This window comes from Linepithema humile, chromosome 8 (genome assembly GCF_040581485.1).
Source record: "Linepithema humile isolate Giens D197 chromosome 8, Lhum_UNIL_v1.0, whole genome shotgun sequence".
NCBI classification, from domain to species: domain Eukaryota; kingdom Metazoa; phylum Arthropoda; class Insecta; order Hymenoptera; family Formicidae; genus Linepithema; species Linepithema humile.
In genome coordinates this window covers 6,608,981-6,627,861 of record NC_090135.1, presented here as the reverse complement: position 1 = coordinate 6,627,861, position 18,881 = coordinate 6,608,981, and the positions used below count along the sequence as shown (strand labels likewise).

The window sequence follows — 18,881 nt, the reverse complement described above, 5'->3', positions numbered from 1 at the left end:
AATTTCACACGTCCACCACTATTTCGGTCCACGCTCGCGAGCGATTGGTTCGCAACAATCGCACGGCGCGACGCAAGCAGGCATCTTCGCCGATGCCGGCAACGCAACGCAGCCGGCGTGCGCTGCGATTCAGTTTGTAATCGCCCGTCCGTACGTGCACGTTACAAGTTCGTATATATAGCTGGTGATCACGCATTTGATTGCTTGACGTAGAGACTGAATCATCGCTAATCGCCCGCGTATCGCTCTCGTGCTGCCTCGTGGCCCGCCTCGCGTATTCCGCGATCGCGCTCCCCATAACATTTCGACTGTTTCGGCGGGTCCTTGATAATGGCCGCGACCATGGAGCATTACGACGGCTTTCGCACCTTCTCCTGGCTGTCGGATTACGTCGGCTTGCCAATCGACCAGGTAAGACACCGGACGCCGTGAAACACCATCACAACACGCGATTCAGCGTCATTTTCGCATGCCGCTATCCTCCGGGCGAGATTCCCGGGCAGCAACAGGGAGTTATCGATCGCCGGAGGATCTCTGTCTCACGCTTTTCCGTGTCATTATGCTCCTCGTAATTAAGTTCATTTATGCATAATTTATTTCATTATATTTTTAAAAAGACCTTTTCTGTCATCATATTTTATTTGGATTATATAAATAACGAAAATGTCACGAGGCGATGAAGGAGCACGAGTTGTTTTAGTAACTATATACAAGAGACTGTATTTGAAAAGAATCGCGCAACATTAGTAATTGTAACGCATTAGATGATGCAATTACGTTTGTATGTATATGATGCTAGATACCCTTGATGCATCATTATAATGCTACGTTTTTGTAGTCAGTTGCATTCATTTGAATAACCAATTAATGTCGAGCAACAAAGTTTATATTTCTTTCTGTATAAATATAAGGTTTTTTCATGCAGTTATAAAAAGACAAGGTTTTATGGAAAACTACGCATTTATGTAGAATTATATATTTTTACATCTATTTTACATATATTTAACATAATTTTAATGTTTTTGATAATCAAATAATAGTTTTAGTCATCGACGTGAATAGTCTTACCAATTGAACTTATGTCAATGTTTCTCGGCTGGTTTGATTTGAATAATCGATTGTACTTGTTAGATTTGACGAGAAAACATACTTATTTACATCGAATTTCGTATTTTACATAAATTCAAGTCTCACGTTCATACGTAATACGGAGACAGGAATGGTGAAGAAAAATGAAAATTTGTGTCGTTTGTATACGAAATATTCCATCGCTCGTATAACTGTAATAAAATGCACTGCGAATTATAAAGTAGCCGATGACGTAAACTTAGAGATCGAAGTGTTGAGAATGTGTTACGACGTAATAAGTGGTATGACAATGACAAATGCACATTTTTATCTTAGGAAAAAACTCTGCTCGTTATTAAAAACAGAACAAGTGTCAAGTTAATCTCTAATTTTATTGAATCATCCTACATGTATTTCCCGTTGAATTCTTCCACTTGCATTATTCAATGCTACAAAAATAATTAATGGAGAGAAACTTTCTCATAGAAAACTTTCGATAGGAAGAAGGTGATTTTCCATTGAACTTTTAATTATTCAATTTTTATTTAAAGAAAATAAAAATAATTAAAAATTAAAATTTAAAAAATGCAGAAATATATATAATATTGTAATTTTAAAAACTCCAATTCGTGTCGTGAAAAATTTAAAAGCGATAAGTTATATTTACTATATTTTACGTATACTATATTATATTATATATACTATACTATATATACTATATACTATATATTATATATACTATATACTATATACTATATATAATTAAAAGATAAATACATTTAAAAAAAAAAAAAATATTTAATCAGAAAATGAAGAAATATTGAAAAGTTTAATCAAAATAAAAAAAATATTTATTTAAAAATGCAAAAAAAACTTGGCGCTGCTACACCTTCAGATATTATAAAGCAATGAAAATGAATAATAATATAATAATTGGCATGATTAATTGACATCATGTAAATTAACATGTAGTTCAATGTAGCAGCGCCAAGTTTTTTTTGCATTTTTAAATAAAAATTTTTTTAATTTGATTAAATTTTTGGCGCACATTTCCTGATATCATACTTTTTTATAATTTTAATATACACAGCATTTTTTGAAAGGTTTTAATATATACGACAACTTTTTTAAAAGTTAATATATATACGACAGGTTTTTTTGAAAAGTTAATATATACGACAATTTTGTTGATTTTATTATTAATATATTATTACTTTGATATAATTAATTGCCAAAAGAAACAATGCAATTGTATACTTTACTCAGCACTCTAGATTTTATTGCGAATCATCACATTTGTCTATTTCTGTTTATCTCAGCAAACAGTTAAGTGGAATTATCGTATAAAGACCGATATGTTAATTTTTTTAATAAAATTACAACATTTTATCTCATTTAAAAGTGGCGCGCAACAATGTAGATGATAAGAAATCCGCGTATAGGCGATAAGAAAAGGTCAATTTACGCGATGATAAAACTACTACGCCGATATTCTCATTTGATTTAGATCAATTCACAAATGAATTTTGCCTTGGATTGCCAGATTAGACTCGACATTGACCGCGTACTAAAATTAGTCATTTTGATAGAGTGAATACTATTGATGTATGATCTTCATTAATATATTGTTATAGCGTTTTATAACGGTCTTTACTTTTAATGCTCAGTAAAAGTTCATAAAAATTAGCAAACAATGGCTTAGATCATCCTAAAGAAGTATTTTTTCGCACCTTTTGTTACAAGAAGCGACTGAATAATTTGAGCGTACAATACAGTAGAATAGCGACAACAGCGTTCGAACAAACAAACGCAACAGGTAATAAAAAGATTTATTACGCCGCTATATGGTTTTTACGAGCAGTCACATGTAACGGCGAGTTTGTGAGAAAAATCAGAACGATAGAGTTACGTCCGTTTCCCGACGAGAACGAAAGTAATTGTACGATCGTAACACGGCTCGTAATGAGCGGTAGGATTTTTTTATGTGGTGACCACTCCTTCGAGAATAATCGACATGTGTGCGGAAATACGTTTCGTTCTCTATTTTTAGCGACAACCTTTATCGCCTCTTCTTAATCTAGGCAGTTATGCGCCTCGAAACGTGATCAGCTGTTAAAATAAAAATGTTCAATAAAAGTAAAAAATTGATTTTTATCTCATTAGCCGTAAAATAAAATTATTAGGAGAAAGCCTCAAGCATAAACGCCGAAGAATTTAACATTTTTTTTTTTGCGCATGCTAAATGACTTCGTTAACAATTGTATATTTAACAATGGCATGTATTCATTGGCGCATTTAATTGTGATGTATTCCAGAGGGGACATATTGGCTGTACGTTTGCAATTTATTTTTAGAATTCTTTGGAATATATTTCTGAATTCTTAAGGCTTAATTAAATTCTACCGGAGTAGTGAACTTTTTTAATTTGTTATTACATTTACATTCTTCGTTGTTCGAATAGTGTCTTAGGAGAAAAATTATATAGATAAAAAACATAAAAATTTTGAAAGGTTTCACGTTGAAAGAACTTACGCATCTCTGCATTATTCATTATAATATTTTTTTTCCTTTATAACTCTGCTAAAATATTCGCATAAATCTCAATAGTTTTCGCTAGCTGAATAACAGCCGAGTATTTTAGATATCTCTGTTTGTAGACGCGAAGTTGGTGATAACCCGATCTAAATGTGCTACATACCCAGTTTTGTAAATAAGGACTCACTGTCAGTAGCAAGGAACAAAGGGAATGTTGTTTAATCTAGCGCAGTACGCATTATAAGAGCCGGTGGAAGGATCAATGACCTCGTCTCGCAGATCTTAGCGATGTTTAGCAGTAGAACGAACCTGCGAAGTGCAAGTCCCGTTAAGATGCGCATGAAAAAGGCTTGACTTTCACTTCGAAATTATCAATCTTGCTGTAATTTCAATTACTTTCTAACGCGAAAAAATGTAAACATTGTTTGTCCGATCACGGGATCTTCACATCTGAAACGTTTAATTTAATGTCACGGATGTCACTAATGATGGATGAGATTTGTTTATTTCAGCTCCTAATAAATTCCAATTATAAAAGATAACAGCTTATGATCTGCTAATAACTCACTGTAATTGTTAATGTTGTAAGTAATAATATTGTTATTTATAAATAATAACTTTGAACTATCGATCACATAAATATTAATTAGAATAATGTTTGAAAAAATAAGAATTTTTCAAATCAGCGAAAATTCTTCAATTTATTTGACTTTTGATTCGTTCTGATTATGGAAATCAGTGAAACTTTTTCTGCCATAATTTATTATTTTATTTAATTACAGTAATTAATTATTACGTTTAAGCAAAATGATATATCTTATCTCTGTCTCTTAGATACTAAATACATATGTGATAATTTTCTTATCTATCTTTATTGGTTTTATTGAAATAATATTAAACTCGCACATCTACTTTGTAGGAATTGCGTACATCTCTCTCTCTCTCTCTCTCTCTCTCTCTCTCTCTCTCTCTCTCTCTCTCTCTCTCTCTCTCTCTCTCTCTCTCTCTCTCTCTCTCTCTCTCTCTCTCTCTCTCTCTCTCTCTCTCTCTCTCTCTCTCTCTCTCTCTCTCTCTCTCTCTCTCTCTCTCTCTCCCCCCTCCTCCCTCTCTCCTCTCTCTCTCCACTGCCCCTCTCTGTGTCTTTTTTTAAACTTTGATATTTGTAATTTTATTCTGATTAAACAACTTCTGATTTAGCTTGAGACGCATCGAACATATGTTATGAACATTGTTAGCTGTGTTGGAATTGCCTCGGCGTATTTATTGGTAATTTCTACTTACATTTCGATTAAGAGAATTTGAATAAGGATTGAAAACTTCTATTACTCCGAGGTAGAAATTTCCCTCGATCTTCCCTGAATATATACGGGCCCCGTATGGGAAATATTAGCTTGGAAAATCCAAACGGGTTCTGGCTTCTCGCTGTAAATTTTCCACGATTTTTCCCAGGTTTTGGTTAAAAAATATCTATCTGTCTTTTTCCTGGATCTAGCCTGGTCCGATCAGGGAAAAACCAGTATTTTTATTCTGAACCTTCAGGTTATTCTAACGGGGGCCCTAGGGATCCCTAGGGCTCCCGGGGATTCCAGGATAATTTCTAAGAAGAACTGGAAACAAGCCTGGATTTGGGTACATTTTAGATAAAGGATTCGTCCATGCCGTTCTCCATTTCACATGGATCCAAGCTAAATTTTCCGGACAGATCCAAGCTATATTCGGGGAAAAATATTCAGGGCCAGGCTTTCTTCTACAACAGGTTTCTACTTGGGCTTGAATGATACTAAAAAAAGAAACATTCTCGCACTCGTGTACACCTGTTTCGATGTACTTCTAATTTTTGTTAAATTTAAAATAGGGGAGGAAGAAAGAAAGAGAGATTACACTCTGTACAAATTTTACAAATTATATAATCATAAAAATTAAGTATTTTATATAAATTATTGTTAAAATATATGAAGGATTGAAGAAAGTGCAGCGCTGATCGAATCCGTTTCTTCTGTTATGCAGGTAAATTTCGTCTTGACGCAATTCACAGCGCTTATACTAGCCGGATTATTAAGATCATCTTTGAGTCCCATCGCCGCCAGTCCAGCTGCCAGACATGTCTACGGCCTCACTATTGGCCTTGCTCTTGGATATTTTTGTTTCGGCAGGTAGGTCCACATTCCCACTTATTGTACATAAAAGTATGGAAATTTTTTTATCTTGTACGAAATGATATTGTAATCCAAAATAACTGTACGATTTGAAGAGATTTTCACTTGTGCTCTACAAGTTTTTCTGCAACAATACATTATCTGAATTAATTATATTCCAAGATTTAACGTCCATCTAGTTTTATGAAATTGCAGGCAAACAAGCAAGCGAGCATTCGATACGCGATTCCGTTCCGAGTCATACAATTCTTTTTAATTTTTGCAATCGCAATTGTTTTGCATTGCGCTATCGAGTATGCGACTATTTTAACAAGAAGGTTCAACGTTGAATTATCAATATTTTTCCAGGCAAGCAATTCATCTCGCTGGTCTTCCCGCGCTGTGTTACATAGCGATACGCACACAAAATCCACATAACATGCAGAGGTAATTTAAATATAAATACATGCCTTGAATATTCAAGCGTGGTATTAATCGTTAATTATAATATTTAACATAACGCGATGATAATCCGTTTGTTTTTAAAAATTATTTTTAATGGACAAAAATCAATCTCACGCTTTATTGGAATCGACAACAACATCTCACGCTTAATTAATTTAAAAAAGAAGCAAAGTATCACTGTGATATCGCACGCTTGTTACAGTATTAACAAGGCCAGATAAAGTGCAAGGAAAAAAACACACTTTGCACGATCGTTTGCATTCATCGCGTGACGAATCACGCGCTTATTGTCGAATTAACCACGTTTGACCCAGCGCAAATCGCGCGATGACCAACGATGATGGCTGCACGAACTTGACTCCCGTCCGTTTGAATGTGTTTCAGGGTCGTCCTCGCAGTAGCGTTGATCTACTTATCGTGCATTCACTTTCATCGACAGATCTATGATTACGGCTCGTACACGCTCGACATCACCGGTGCGTTCAACTCATAATCTCGCTCAGCTTAATTCACCAATTTGATTTTTTGCATTTGAAAAAAAAAATGTTAGCTTATTCTCTATAACTTTCGATTTACGCCGCGCAATAATCGACGAAGAATTTAAATGGAAGAAAGTTTAATTAAAATTCTTCTAAATATAGAAAAATATTTGTTATGAATGTATCAATTTTTATAAATTACAATACATAAATATACACGCTACTGATCAATGTTTTTGCAAGCGTTGCTGCATAAACATTTTACGACATCTTAAGTCAACTAATAATACGGAAGTGATAAGACATTTTTATATTCTTTCAAAGCATCCGATAACACAAATCTTACGACCGGATGCAACGATTTTTCAATATCAATTTTGCGCACTTGAATTCTTCCTACCGATTATTCCGCTTATAAATCCACTTCCGTTATCTCGTTACAAACGGCGTTTTATAAATTGAGCCGCATTCAGCGTGATATTCCGAATGCATATGCATGCGATATTGACTATTGAGCGTCTATTATATTCTGCTATTGTGCGCACACCAATGCGCTTCGTTTGCAATGTTTCGGCGTTACCGCGATAAGTCGTGGTTATTATTCTCGTCGCTTTTGTAACATGTATGTCCTTTTCAGGTCCTCTCATGGTTATAACGCAGAAAGTAACTAGTCTAGCGTACAACATTCACGATGGGCTAACGCGACGCGAAGAGGAGTTGACACCGATGCAGCGTTATCAGGCTGTACAGTGAGTGCACGTACTCTTTAAACGGGCCCCGCGCGCGGCGTTATTTATATCGAGCATAAAAAAACATCAAGAACGTAAAGCACTGCGAGACTGATAGGCGACTGCAAAGGCAACTGTTTTTCGACATTAAAATTCAATCATGCGTAAAGCGTAGGAAATACAAGCATATATCTGAAGGAAAATTGACTTTCGATTTTGACACAGATTTCTCGAAATTTCTTGACAGAAATGAAACGTTAATGAAACGGCGCAAACGGAACACGTGAATATTCTCGAATTTTATTATTTATAACAATACGACATCACAGAAAAGTATTATATTCAATGTTTAATTTTGCAGGAAAATGCCAACCACGTTGGAATATTTTAGCTACGTCTTTCACTTTCAAGCACTGATGGCTGGCCCAGTGATAGTTTATCGCGATTACATCGATTTTATACACGGACATCATTTGCCTGGCGCGAAATCTTTAGCGGTAAGAACATTGGTGTTGATGTACTATGCTGATTCTTTTAGAATGCGTTCTTTCTCTTAAAATAAAAAGCAGTGGTGACGTAGCTTAATGTCGTAAATTGCACACTTGCCAGCTTCGCAGAACTTGCCAGAAATTTTGTTATTTATATAATATATAATGCAGCGTAATGTTTGGTAATATATAAGTAATATAAGTCGAAAGCACATGATATCAAGAATTTCTCAATAAATCAAAATCCTTTTATCACTTACGTTAAGGTAGTTGCCTCGCAAAATAAACTTCTTACAAATTGATCAAAATTTTCGCTATATCTTTATTGAATTGTAATATCTGAGAAATTAATTTATTAATTACTTTGAAATTATTATTAAACTTTCGATTGATCCTTTTTAGTAATAAATTGTTCGTATAATAAATTAAATAATGTGTCACGATATCTAAACTTCATTATTTGAGTTTTTTTTTTAAACTTTTTTTTGAAAGACTTAACTTTTAGACTAAAAAAAAGACTGCGAGACAACTACCTTCAATACATTGATTATTCCACTGAATAAATATTCAAGTTTTATTAAAACTGAAATAAGTAGAAATAATGATTTTTGATTTTAGGGTTTCTACGACAAAAATACCAAAGAAAAGGAGATTATTTTAGAGCCATCGCCTACTTTGATTGTCGTGAAGAAAGTCACAATGAGTTTAGCATGCGCTATTATATTCATCACATTTATTCCAACTTATCCAATACAGCGGGTAAAAGGTACGTTCGAATTTTCCATTCTCAGTCTCTTACTATTTGTATAATTCTCTCTCTCTCTCTCTCTTTCTCTCTCTCTCTCTCTTTTTGATTAAAAGAATACATATTTCTTTCAGAGGACGGTTTCCTGAAAAACACAAGTATGCTTTACAAAATATGGTACTTAATAGTGGCAACCATGCTCGTACGCTTTAAGTACTATTACGCGTGGTTGTTCGCCGATGCCATATGCAACAGTTCCGGTCTCGGATTCAACGGTTACGACGAGCGTGGCAACGCGAATTGGGATTTAATATCTAATGTCGACGTTTGGAAATTTGAGGTACAATATATTTGCCGTTTACAAGTGAACAAAAATAGTAGAGAAAAAAATTTCAAAGCACTATTGGCTGTCAACGTAGCGGGACTTATCTGAAATCACGCTTCGATTTTCAGACGTCGGTTAATCTTAGAGATAGCATCGACAGCTGGAACAAGGGCACAAATTTGTGGCTTCGATCGATCATGTACGAACGAAGTGGCCGCAACAAAATTCTCTACACATACACTCTTTCCGCTGTCTGGCATGGTTTCTATCCCGGCTATTACCTCACGTTTGCGAGCGGAGCATTCTTCACTGTTGCGGCGCGCTCTGTTAGTATAACCATACGCTTCGGTCTACAAATTATGAATAAGTCAGATCGCTAATTTTTATTTACGCTCTTGACAGATCCGTCGTCATATCCGGCCATTGTTTCTTGATTCTCAACGAAAGAAGTTCCTTTATGATATATTAACAATCATAACGACGAGGATTGTAATGGCCTATATGACGTTCAGCTTCGTACTGTTGGAGTTCGTGCCAAGCGTCAAAGTGTACCTGTAAGTCATTATTAAAGTCAATGATTGTGCATGTAATCTTTGATATGGAAAAAAATCTAAAACTTGTAAAGATTTCCTAATTCCAGCCTTTTATTAACGCATTTGTGTTTGTTGTTAGGTACTTGTACCTGCTCCCGCATTTATTGGGTTTGGTCGCAATATTACTTCCGCCCCGCTTGGGACTGTCGCGAAAGACGCACAAGCGGTCGGCTGCGAAGACCGAGACTGATCTTTCCGATGCGGTCAGCAACGGAAACGCGCACAAAACAATGTAGTCTTCTGATCGCGACGTTACGAAAGATGATATTTTTTATGAATGTTTTTAATATATATATTATATATAAATATATGTATATGTACATCTATATACAATATTTCTTGTTACAGCGCATTACAGATGTGAAAGTCTATCGATAATGTTTCGCGCGCACATGTTTTATGTCAAACATTACCGAAATCAACGTATCGTTTTTATATATGATGGATAAATTTGATGGAGAAATTTTGTATTTCGCCTAAATACATGGCCGTTTTATCTATGATTCCGTCTTCTATTTACCTTTCCCATTCATCACCATTCGAACAAAAAAGATAAAACGAATATTTACGGACGAAACTAGGTCAAGATAATATCGCAATACCAAAATTATTGGTCTGAAGGGAGATTTCAGTGATACATCATCGGATGCGTAATCGTAGCGGACGCAAAGATGTTATTCCGCACTGTTCAAATATAATTACTGACCGCGACGAGTTAAATGGCTTTGTGCGAATAGCTTTATTCGATCGCCGCCTAATGGAATATCCTGTTTCTAATTGAGTAAAGAGAAGCACCGAGACTGTCAGCGCACACGCGAAGCCTTATTGCACGAGCAACGTTCAACTCCCGCGAACAGTCGCTGTTTTGTTGTTCAGGATCACCCTTGCAGAACGCAGTGCGCAGAAATCTCACGGAGCCAAAAGAGTATGGTAAAATCTGTCGATTATTGTTTCAAATACGATCTTCCTACCGCAACTATCGAGAACTTCTATTTATTTACTTTACTATTTCACGAGAAATAATGATTATTAAGACGCAAAGTATCATAGCCTATTTTATGAATGATAAGCTGAAAAACATGGCGTTTTTCTGTCGAAAATCGATAAATTCTAGAATTTGCTTTTTCTCTTCCCATTTTGGAGAAGATTTGTTCAAAATAAAAACGATGGCAAAATTACGAAATATCGATAAGAACGCAAATGTCCAAAGTGGTGATAATTATTCGCTTAATCAATGATTTACGAGGAAAATAGGAAGGGTAAAGTAATTGATTTGGCACACTAAAAGCGGTACGTCAATACATTCTACATATTTACGCTCACATCACTTTTACATTTGATGGAAATCATAACTACACTCAAGACATTTATTTTTCTTCGTCGCGTGTCGCGCTTTGAAGCGAATCCGATGCACCTTTGATGCAACATCGACGATTTGCAGAAGCTCTTTACTTTGGTGAAGGTCGCCTACGCCATGCTGATAATCACTCTGCTGCTGATGATGTGGGCGTCCGTGGTGCGGATGCACGAGCTGCCGGTCCAATATCCGCCGTGCTTCTTCAATCCGCTCTGCACTTGCTCGAAGGCTATACCGGATCTGGGCATCGTGGCATGCTACAATGTGCCGATGCCGCGAATACCACAACCGATTAACTCGTCCAAAGTGTTCATGCTGCAGCTGGAGAACAATGGACTCAGATTTCTGCAGCCGCAGTACTTCATGAACACAGGTGTGTGGCTGAATTAAAGCAATGATAAAGTGGAGAATTGTGAAAAACTTGTATATACCTGATCTTTTATCGCTAAGAACTAATTTTAAGTGATAAAGAAAAAGAGAAAGATTTTTTATTTTTATTTTTTGATATTTTTCTATTCCCATACAGCACAGAACATTGCAATTACATTGCAGCAATGTTACAATCTTGCAAGTTGCAATGTAATATTGTTGAGACATTATTGCAACCTGTAATTGTAATATTTCATGAGAATGTGACAGCAACATTCCAATAACATTGCAATAGCAATATTCGGTAATCGCTAGTTCGTTCGTTTACCGCTATGCAACGCGCGTTGCAAAATCTATTTCGTATTTAAGTTTTAGTCATGATGATTATATGAAATTTGCAAAGAGTGGCTAGTAAGATTAAAGACATAGTAATTATTTTTATCAGTTTAATTTTTCTGATACGACCTCAACACAGGGAATTCAGATATTGAACTGATTGTTCAAAAATCGGACAGATAAATGTCCGAATAAATAAAAATATATGCAACATTATTCTAAGATTGCAATAACAATGCATTATTGCAAATTCATTACATTGCAATATTACTGTAATATTTCGTTACAATCTTCCTAAAAGCGGACATTTTAACGTTGCTGCAATCCCACAGCAATGATGCAACAACATTTTGCAGTGAATTTGCAATATTGCAACATTGCGATGAAAGATTGATGCAATGTGTATGCAATCTTTGTGTGCTGTATGGGTTTAAGCAGATTCTTTAATCATTAAAACGTCAATTTTTTGATACATGTTTTTAGTTACAAATACCAATTTTGAACTACAAATAAATTATAATGAATCCAGGACGCTGACGTACATAATTGTTATGCATTTTTAGGTCTCTACAAGCTGCAGATCAAGCATAATCCTCTGGCGGACATTCCAGACGAAGCCTTTGTAGGTCTCGAGAGATCATTATGGGAGCTCGATTTGTCCTATAATCAACTCGCGAATGTACCGAGCAAATCCTTCAGACATCTGCAAAAGTTGCGGCTTCTCGAACTCACAGGTAATTCACTCTCAACAATCGGATCAAATTAACTATGCAGCTGCATTAACTTAAAGGCATGTCACAGAGATCTTTACTAACATTTCTAATAATTTTAAAATTTTTTAAATTTCTTAGCAGTCAAAATATTTGCCAAGATTTGTGATAATTTAATACAAAGTACCAAAGAATTTTACTATTTGTTATAGTTTTAATATTATATCAAACAGTAAAACTTTCTAAAACTTTTCTAAAACTTTTTCGATGTTCACGCCATTTTGCACAGGCAACAAGATCTCCCGCGTCGCTCCGGAGAATTGGCGCGGCTTGGAAAACTCACTGCAGACTCTACGTCTCGGTCGCAACGCGATCGAAAAGCTGCCGGCCGACGCCTTCGCTGGTCTCGCGTATCTAGAGGTCCTCGATCTGCGGGAGAACAACCTGAAGGAGATCGATCCGTCGGTGTTCAGAGACGGGATGGCCCACTTGACACACCTTTACCTAAATGACAACCAGCTGACGCACGTGCCGTACGCCCAGCTGTCCCAGTTGAAGCGCATGAAGATCCTCAATCTCAGCTACAACAGGATCTCGAAGATGCTGCAGGCTCAACAAGAGCCCGAGATCATGGGCGTGCAGATGTCCTTGGATGTGCTGCAGCTGGACTACAATCAGATCGAGACTCTGGCGCCCGGTGATTTTCGACACTTTTTCAAAGTCAATCGCACGTATCTCAGCGGCAATCCTCTGACGGTGATCGAGGTACGATATCGAAGCAAAGCTCCAAATCGATGCTAAACAGCGTAAGCTTGTAGAAGACACGTAAACTATTTAGACGATAGCGATTGATAATCGAATGTATGTGCGCGATTAAAGGAGGGCGCGTTCAGAGACTCGCGCATTCGCGAGCTGTACTTGAGCGACTGCGATCTGCTGGAGGTCAACTCGGTGAACTTCGCCGGCTTGGAGTCGTCGCTCGAGTTGTTGGACGTCTCGGGTAACAACATAACCGCCCTGCCCAACCGGCTGTTCCAGGAGTTCGACTTCCTGCGTACGCTCGTCTTCCGCGAGAATCGCATCGACACGTTTCCGCCAAGTAAATGATAACTTACAATCTCGCGTTTCACGATCGACTGCCTGAAGCAGGGTATTATTCTTGTAATGCGTGCTTTCAGCCGAGGTCTTCAACGGCTTCCAGTATTCCTTATACAACTTGGATCTCAGCGGCAAGCAGAACAGCCTGATATCCCTTCAAGATCTACGACAAATGAGAAACCTGCGCTTCCTTTCAATCTCTAGAATGCCGCAGCCGACTTTGTCGCCGAATGACTTTCATGAATTCGGCATGGACATCAAGGAGCTGCGGATAATTCATAGTAATTTGAACGCCATCAAGAATCACGCTTTCACGCACGTTCGCGGAATCAAGTATCTTGATTTCTCCGAAAATTCGATATCGACGATAGACGACGATGCTTTCTCAGAGGTAGATTCTTATTTCTCTATTCCATTTTATCCAAAGGTTGTTTTCTAAAATCTAACTTAAAATAACAGAAAATAAAATTTGCAATAAACATGTTTTTCCTTGCGTACAGGTGGGTCATTCTTTATTGACGTTGAGGATGTCTCATGGCTTATCCTCTTCGATTTCCGAAATACCAAGCCGGCCGCTTAAATCGCTGACGAATCTACAATATCTCGACTTCAGTAACAACAAAATTCGTTCCTTGCCCGCCACGTCGTTCCACTTCCTGAAGAGGATCAAGCGCATCGAGCTCCAAGATAACGAAATCGACAATATACCAAAAGGGACCTTTCAGGTAAGTCGTCCATTTTTGCGACATCGCTTGTCTTATATGATAAGGGAATCGTACGATTCGCAGGGCGACATCCATTCCACGCTAGAAGAGATCAATTTTGCATTCAATCAAGTGAGGGGCCTGCAAACCCACACGTTTGTCGATCTGTTAGCTCTGATGACGATCAATCTGGAGGACAACGCCGTCGAGAAAATTGAAAGGCGGACCTTCATGAATATGAACCGACTTAAGTATATCAACTTACGCGGCAACAAGATTAGAGACATCACTGATGAAGCCTTTCAAGTAATTTAATACATATACGAATATATGATTCACGGCAGACGTTATACATGGTACGCTAAGACGTTTGGATGTTCTTTTAGCCGTACAATTAACGTGAAATTTAAAGATAATTATTCTTCAGCAAAGAAATTTATAGCGACAGCACTGCATGTTTAAAATTTTGAAAATTAATCAGAAGGTAAATCTTTATTGAAGACGATTTAAGTTTAGAATAAAATTTGCCACATTTAATTAGATTTTTTTAGGCTTAATTAAACTCAATTATATAACCAAAATTTAATATTATTTTTAGTGTTAAATTATTCTATGAATATTGATAGTTAATTGAATTTAATTTGGAATTAATGTATGTGATATTTCAGAATCTGCCAGACCTTGAGTTTCTCGATCTCGCATACAACAAGCTCAATGAATTCGATTTCGCTTCCTTCGATCAAGTGGGCACACTGTCATCATTCAAAGTCAACGTTAGCCACAATGAAATTTCGAGATTGTGGATAAATAGCACTATTTTTGCTTCCCCGTCTGTCAGTGAGTTTCCAATATTATAATTTTCAGAAGAAACTTTAACTTTGATCTAAAATAATAATAAATGGATCAAATTTAATACTTAATTATCTCAATACGTACAAGGGAAAAGCGTATGATAACTATCAAATGTAATACAATACTGGAGCACATCTCAATGTAGACGAATAAGTTTTTACGAAAAATAATAAAATTTTCGCACCAACTTCCGCGACGGCTTGATGTGCTCCAGTATTATATTATATTTAATTATTTCATCTTTGTTTTTAAATTATCAATCAAATTCTCTTAATCTCTATTTCTAGTCGGCGGCAACGTGCAATCGAACATCAAAGTCCTAGATTTGAGCTATAACAATATCTCCGACATCATAAAGTATTACTTCAAACCGGTCGAGTATTCGCTCACTCATCTATACTTGTCGAACAATCAACTGAGGAACGTCACCCAGGGTGTCTTCGGCAACATGCCGCACTTGCAGTGGCTCGACCTGAGACACAATGATTTGACAGAGGTGGACTTTGACTGCTTCAAAAATACGAAGAACCTGCAGGTGTTGCTTCTTTCCTGGAACGACCTTACAGACATCCCGGCAGAGGCTCTGAGGCCCTTGAAGAAGCTGCGCATCGTAGACTTGTCGCATAATCAATTGAGAACACTGCCGGATAATATGTTTATTGATTGCAACATAGAAAGCCTTGATCTCTCGCATAATCAGTTTACAAGACTCCCCATTAAAAGTATGTCGCTAACCTCGCTCGCAAGCTTGGCGAACTTGGACATGTCTTGGAATATCCTATCAGGAATCCATAGTACCGACACGATTTTCAGGCTCAGAGTAAGTTTGATTCAGTCCAAATCTTCACGCTCAGTTATCTTCAATAATTAACTACTTCGTTCACTGGAGTTTTGTACAAAGTTACTTAGCTAGTATCGCAAAATAATTGCACAACGTATTTATATATTTTTACAGGGTCTCGTATGGCTAGATCTGTCGTACAACCGACTTGTTAGACTGGACGACGGTGTATTTTCCGATCTACCGCACTTAACTCATCTCGATCTGAGCCACAACAAGCAACTCATCTTGGAAACTCGCGGAAGAACATTCTACGGTTTAGAGGACACGCTTCTCTATCTCAGTCTGAGCAATATTTCTCTCTTGAGTGTAAGCATTTCATCAGCGACGCGAGAGACACGCGGAGCAGCGAGTAATCGATGTGATTCAGGTTCCAGAGCTGCCTCTGAGACGACTGCAAACTTTGTACTTGGCGCATAACGAGTTGGCGTCGATACCTGCGGAAATGTCGTCGAATCTGACGTCTCTTCACTATCTAGATTTAAGTTACAACGATTTGACAGTGGTGCCATTGATCACTCACACACTACCGGAATTAAAGATCTTCAATCTGGCGGATAATCCCATCACCGCCATCACGAACACGAGTTTCCTTGGCGTGGCCGACAGTCTTGAGGAGCTGGACATACGAAGACTCACTCTGTCAATCTTTGAGGTGAGTCTCCAGCTACATTTTCGCGATGTATTTTGTCGGAAGCGTGAAGCACGGATCGGTTCTTACAGGCGGGTGCGCTATGCAAGGCCACAAAACTCCGCAAGTTGCGCATCACCACGTACAATGGTATCAAGAACTTCAATTTCCCTAACATTCTGGAGTACAATCACGGCCTGAAGCATTTGCTTATTGATGTAAGCGCTGTGTATGTGAATCAATATCATAAGATAAGAGTTGGACTTGTACTTAGAGTGAATTCAAATATCGCGACAGGTTCAGAACGACACTGATTTAGAGAAGGAAATGAGGGGGAAGCTGCCCTACAAGCTGTACAACATCACGTTGACCGGTAAAATTTTGAAGAGCATACATCCGGAGATACTGCGCGTAAGTTATCTCAATCTTCAGCTTGTTTCTAATCAGCACGTTCCCATCAAGTTTTCCAGAGGTGTCTCAATGAATGTTAATCGAACAAAAGTTGGAAAAAATTAATTTTCCAAATCGGAATGACTGTAAAATCTTGCTCTATGCATTGCAAATTTTGCAATAAAAGTATTGTTTGATATAATTGAGAGTAGAAAGATTAAGAAAGCAATTTTTTAGGGCGTGCGAAATCCTCATCTTCATTTTGGATTATATAACACCAGTGTGGCGACCATTCCGCGGGAGATATTTAGCAATGCGCAGCGAGTGCGAAATGTGACCGTGGAAATTCGCAACAGCGGCACTCGAACACTGCATAATCCGTCGTCTGGCTTTAAACCCGGAGTGCCGGGAAAACGGTTTTTGATGAAGCTCCGATTAGCGGGCAATTACCTCAACTGCGATTGCGATATCGGGTACGATTAATTTAGTGGAAGAACTTAAACGCTGACGACAATACAGATTTGCAGAATGAATGTCAAAGTGAATTTTAATATAATACAATTATTATTAGCATTGATTTTAAAATTATTCAAATTCCTTATTTTATTTTAAAATTCACTTTTGTAACTTTTTAATACATGCAATTCTTTCTTTACGATATATTCATTAATCCAAACTAACGAAAGCTAAACGTCTTTTTTTTTTTTTTTACACAGATGGATCGAAGTATGGCAAAGAAAGCATAGACAGTATCAGGAGGACCGGTGTACCTCTTACAGCGAATTCAAAAACTTTGAACGCGAAGAAGGCGACGAATTTAATTGCTGGGACAACGGCTGGGATGATGACATCCGCGAGACGTTCTGCTTGAACAAGAACAACGCATCATTGTCGAACACATTGAAAACGGAACTGGAATGTGGATGGGGCGTGGCGAGTCAGACTGTTGCACCAAGCACTCTCGCTCTCTTATTGTTCTCGATCATGCTAGCTTTCGTTTATTGAGCACCACGTTATTTCATTGCCTTTTAAACATCCTCGTAACAAATTCGTGAATTCTCTTAAAAATATCGAAAATATATTGATAGTTTTATAAGAAAACATGATTATATATCATACATACTCATATATTTGTATAAAAGAGGATCAATTCAAAATTAAAGGACGACAAGGATATGTTTTATAATATTGCAATTTAATCGCGTGTTACAAATTTAACCGCGATACCTACTGCCATTTGTACAATTGGAAAAACGATGAAATCGAATATAGATATAAGGCAAATGTATACGCTGAGCAATTGCACAGCCAGTATCGCGAATTTCACCATTTTCTGTTGAAGATCCTTGGTTCTGCGTATGCTCATCACTTTGTCTAACACAAATCTTAAGATGAAGGGAAACATCTGGAATTCAGATTTTAAGATACGTTTGTTCTTTATTTTTGTTTTTCCGGAGAAGAGTTTAGAAACATCTGTGCAATTACTTGGATAATGGGGACGACATTAATGATTACGTGTATCAAAGCCCACAGAGATCGTGCGGTAGCCTGAACCATTACTATAATTAAGGCAGCAAATGAATATTCAGTACGTGGCGTATCGTATGATTCCTGATAATTAGCTAAATATTCTCGACAATCGGTAAAAATGCTTTGCTCCGTTCTTCCCTCCTGAGGTTCATCCTCTCTAAGAACGTCATTCTCTACAATGTTACAACATGATTCAATTGTGCTTTCGGTTTTTTTATAAATATCGTTTTAAATGCATTATGTCAACTATATGCGATTTGTTCTAATCTGCACTGTCTGCATATTTTAATTATATGTTTGTTGCGTAACAATGTTGTCTTCGAATTGTTAAGTATACTTTACATAATAATTAATGAAGTGTAATTTATTGATTAAGTTGAATAATGAACTTAAAAAAATCGGTTATAATTATTTAAGTAATACATCTTATTTATTATTAAAATCTTAATATCGAGTAATAAAGTTTTAAAAAATAATTTAAAAAATTATTACTATCTGTTAT

The 18,881-nt window shown here is 36.9% G+C and overlaps 3 protein-coding genes and 1 long non-coding RNA gene across 6 annotated transcripts; 2 read left to right on the top strand and 2 right to left on the bottom strand.

The window, feature by feature from the left end:
* Nucleotides 1–88: 88 nt before the first annotated feature.
* oys (oysgedart) lies at nt 89–10,064 on the top strand. The gene is made up of 11 exons (XM_012370479.2): nt 89–411; nt 5,611–5,756; nt 6,108–6,185; nt 6,588–6,679; nt 7,320–7,431; nt 7,772–7,907; nt 8,517–8,664; nt 8,778–8,983; nt 9,097–9,294; nt 9,371–9,522; nt 9,641–10,064. The coding sequence occupies exons 1-11, from the start codon at nt 331–333 to the stop codon at nt 9,795–9,797; spliced, it is 1,506 nt and encodes a 501-aa protein (XP_012225902.1). The 5' UTR covers nt 89–330; the 3' UTR covers nt 9,798–10,064.
* LOC137001470 (uncharacterized) lies at nt 8,603–10,491 on the bottom strand. Its single transcript, XR_010891476.1, has 2 exons — nt 10,082–10,491; nt 8,603–9,520 (listed from the first exon to the last, which is right to left on the bottom strand). It is a non-coding gene; the product is annotated as an uncharacterized lncRNA (long non-coding RNA).
* chp (chaoptin) lies at nt 10,363–18,867 on the top strand. 3 transcript variants are annotated; one of them, XM_012370476.2, is made up of 16 exons: nt 10,363–10,486; nt 11,024–11,291; nt 12,187–12,357; nt 12,623–13,098; nt 13,213–13,432; nt 13,512–13,822; nt 13,932–14,156; nt 14,220–14,441; nt 14,804–14,972; nt 15,275–15,807; nt 15,943–16,137; nt 16,199–16,483; nt 16,552–16,677; nt 16,757–16,870; nt 17,087–17,322; nt 17,566–18,867. In XM_012370476.2, exons 2-16 carry the CDS (start codon nt 11,036–11,038, stop codon nt 17,852–17,854), a joined length of 3,828 nt encoding a protein of 1,275 aa, XP_012225899.2. In that variant the 5' UTR covers nt 10,363–10,486; nt 11,024–11,035; the 3' UTR covers nt 17,855–18,867. The 3 variants fall into 3 exon arrangements, with proteins under 3 accessions (XP_012225899.2, XP_012225901.1, XP_012225900.1); XM_012370478.2 differs by having other exon boundaries at nt 10,363–10,491; XM_012370477.2 differs by having other exon boundaries at nt 10,363–10,491; nt 11,003–11,291.
* On the bottom strand, nt 17,967–18,598 carry LOC105674262 (uncharacterized; the record flags this gene model as incomplete). The annotated part of the gene is made up of 2 exons (XM_012370462.2): nt 17,967–18,254; nt 18,335–18,598. Coding segments are annotated over 2 exons (474 nt in total), but the record flags the coding sequence as incomplete, so codon positions are not given.
* Nucleotides 18,868–18,881: the final 14 nt, after the last annotated feature.

Bases quoted from the DNA above. Each gene is read 5' to 3' on its own strand.
- oys (XM_012370479.2), top strand. From the start codon at position 331: ATGGCCGCGACCATGGAGCATTACGACGGCTTTCGCACCTTCTCCTGG. The intron at 412-5,610 runs GTAAGACACCGG...TCTGTTATGCAG, and splicing joins TCGGCTTGCCAATCGACCAG to GTAAATTTCGTCTTGACGCA. The intron at 5,757-6,107 runs GTAGGTCCACAT...ATATTTTTCCAG, and splicing joins GGATATTTTTGTTTCGGCAG to GCAAGCAATTCATCTCGCTG.
- chp (XM_012370477.2), top strand. The intron at 14,157-14,219 runs GTAAGTCGTCCA...TACGATTCGCAG, and splicing joins TACCAAAAGGGACCTTTCAG to GGCGACATCCATTCCACGCT. The intron at 16,138-16,198 runs GTAAGCATTTCA...GATGTGATTCAG, and splicing joins GCAATATTTCTCTCTTGAGT to GTTCCAGAGCTGCCTCTGAG.